The sequence below is a fragment of the Chelon labrosus genome, assembly GCF_963514085.1.
Source record: "Chelon labrosus genome assembly, chromosome: 19".
NCBI classification, from domain to species: Eukaryota; Metazoa; Chordata; class Actinopteri; order Mugiliformes; family Mugilidae; genus Chelon; species Chelon labrosus.
Genome location: NC_140352.1, coordinates 5213814 through 5216214, shown reverse-complemented (window position 1 = coordinate 5216214; position 2401 = coordinate 5213814). Strand labels below are relative to the sequence as shown.

Here is a 2401-nt window from a genome sequence, read left to right as displayed (position 1 = left end):
GTTTTATAGTTTTCTCAACTTACAGATTGTCAGGGTTTCTTGTGATGCTGCTGATGTGAAGCAGAGAGCAGAGTTGTGTTTAGGGCCTGACCTCATGCCCATGGGAAACATATTCATATTTGGAGATAAATATAAAATGGACAAGTGGGAAAACAAATCTTGTTTATGATGGCAAGTCATGAAAAAGGGAAAATCCCTGTAGTTTATAACTCCATATTTGGCTCATCATATTCCAGAGTGAAGGGTTTGAAGGACTGGTGAACTCAGACCCAGTTCCAAGTCTCATGTACCTGGATGTGTGAACAGCTGCCTGCTCCCTCCAAATGAAAGCGTGGTTCACTCATTCATGCGCATTATCTGAATCATATTTGAGCTTCAGGTGTTGTTTGCCTCTTCAAACTGATTGCTGTGGTGCTTTTGTGCGCTGAGCCGCATGATTGGTTGCGAGGGGCTGTGATGTCACCGCATGCTCCGCCGTCCTGGCCGGTGCAGCAGCTGAGGGCTGGAGAGGAGCTCCAGATGGAGCTGACGCGCAACGAGAACGGAGCTGTACCGCGAACGACCGCGACTGAGTGGAAAGGCTGCTTCGCACTGCCTGGATGAGCTCGACCTGGTCCCGCACTCAGCGCAGCAGCCCGTCATGGGAGACGGCGGCGCGTCCCCGCCGATGAGCCTCCAGAATGGCACGGGGGGCGAGGGGTCAGACTCTCCGGGATCCGCCGCAGCCGCGTCCGAGCAGTGGATGGCGGGCATGAGCCTGGTGATGGGGCTGATCGTGCTGTCTATTGTTTTTGGGAATATCCTGGTCATCGTGGCCATAGCCAGGACGCAGAGGCTGCAGACGCTCACCAACGTGTTCATCGTGTCCCTGGCGAGCGCGGACCTCATCATGGGGATGCTGGTGGTGCCGTTTGGCGCCGCGCTCGCGGTGCGCGGCTCTTGGCTGTACGGCTCCTTTTTCTGCGAGTTCTGGATCTCCGTGGACGTCCTCTGCGTCACCGCCAGCATCGAAACTCTGTGCGTTATCGCCATAGACAGGTACGTGGCCATCACCTCACCCTTCCGCTACCAGAGCCTGTTAACCAAAGCCCGGGCCAAGGCGGTGGTGTGCGTGGTCTGGGCAATCTCTGCGCTGGTCTCCTTCCTGCCCATCCTGATGCACTGGTCCCGGGACAGCGTGGACACAGCCTGCTACGAGGACCCCGAGTGTTGCGACTTTGTCACCAACAGAGCCTACGCCATCTCCTCGTCCATCATTTCTTTTTACATTCCTCTCCTGGTCATGATATTTGTTTACGCCCGCGTGTACAGAGAGGCGAAAAAGCAGCTGAGGAAGATCGACAAGTGCGAGGGCAGGTTTCACAACACCTTAACCGGACTGACCTCCAAGTGCAAGAAGAGGCCGTCTAAGATCCTGGCGCTCAGGGAGCAGAAGGCGCTCAAGACCCTCGGCATCATCATGGGGACGTTCACTCTCTGCTGGCTGCCCTTCTTCATAGTCAACGTCATGCGGGTGTTTTGCGCAGAGGTGGTGGACAAGGACGTGTTCGTGTTCCTGAACTGGCTCGGGTACGTGAACTCCGCGTTCAACCCCGTCATTTACTGCCGGAGCCCGGACTTCAGGAAGGCGTTCAAGAGGCTGCTGTGCTGCCCGAGGCAAGCGGACCGCAGGCTGCACATCAGCTCCTGCGACCTGTCCCGGTGCTCCGGCGGCTTCGTCACGTCCCTGGAGCCCGGCGCGCTGGGAATGTGGTCGGACTGCGCCGGCTTGGACAACAGCGACAGCAGCCTGGTGGGGACGGCGAAGCTGTCCCACTCCGAGTCTCAGCTGTGAAGGAAAACTTTTGTCGAGTGTCGTTTTTTGTTTTTTGTTTTTTGGATGTGACAATAAAAAATAACAAAAAAAGAAAAACGCGCACTTTGAGCACGAGTTGGGAACGTTACGCGCAATAGACATGCGTGAGTCCATTCATTTTTATCTGCTTTTATCACTGAACTCAGACATTAAGAGGAATCAGGAGCAGTGTCCTCTCCGAGACGCGCACGTCTCTCCTGGACAGCTTTTTGGAGATGATCCAAATCGCCAAATCAAATCTATCCTAAAAAAATTCTGGTGGATACAAACTCCTCGGTGATAAAATCGTGTCGTGCGCACTTAAACTGGATTCAGTGAATCCGCAGGCGAAGAGGAGAGCGCGTCCTCTCCTGTGGGTTGCTCCTTATTTTCTATTTTCTATATTCCCTTGACTCCCGGGGAAGTTAGCCCTGATGTTAAGGTGACAGCACTGGTAACGGACTGGTTGTTATTTAAAAGCGCCGGAGGAGAGAGGGACGCGTTCGCTGTAGTCACGTACAGAGCTCACAGTCTGTGTTTTACCTCACAGCCATCGGCAAGTGCAAT

The 2401-nt window shown here is 54.2% G+C and overlaps 1 protein-coding gene across 1 annotated transcript; it reads left to right on the top strand.

The window, feature by feature from the left end:
• Positions 1 to 640: 640 nt before the first annotated feature.
• adrb1 (adrenoceptor beta 1) lies at positions 641 to 2165 on the top strand (the record flags this gene model as incomplete). Its single annotated transcript, XM_084567923.1, has 1 exon — positions 641 to 2165. One exon carries the CDS (start codon positions 641 to 643, stop codon positions 1832 to 1834), a length of 1194 nt encoding a protein of 397 aa, XP_084424049.1. The 3' UTR covers positions 1835 to 2165.
• Positions 2166 to 2401: the final 236 nt, after the last annotated feature.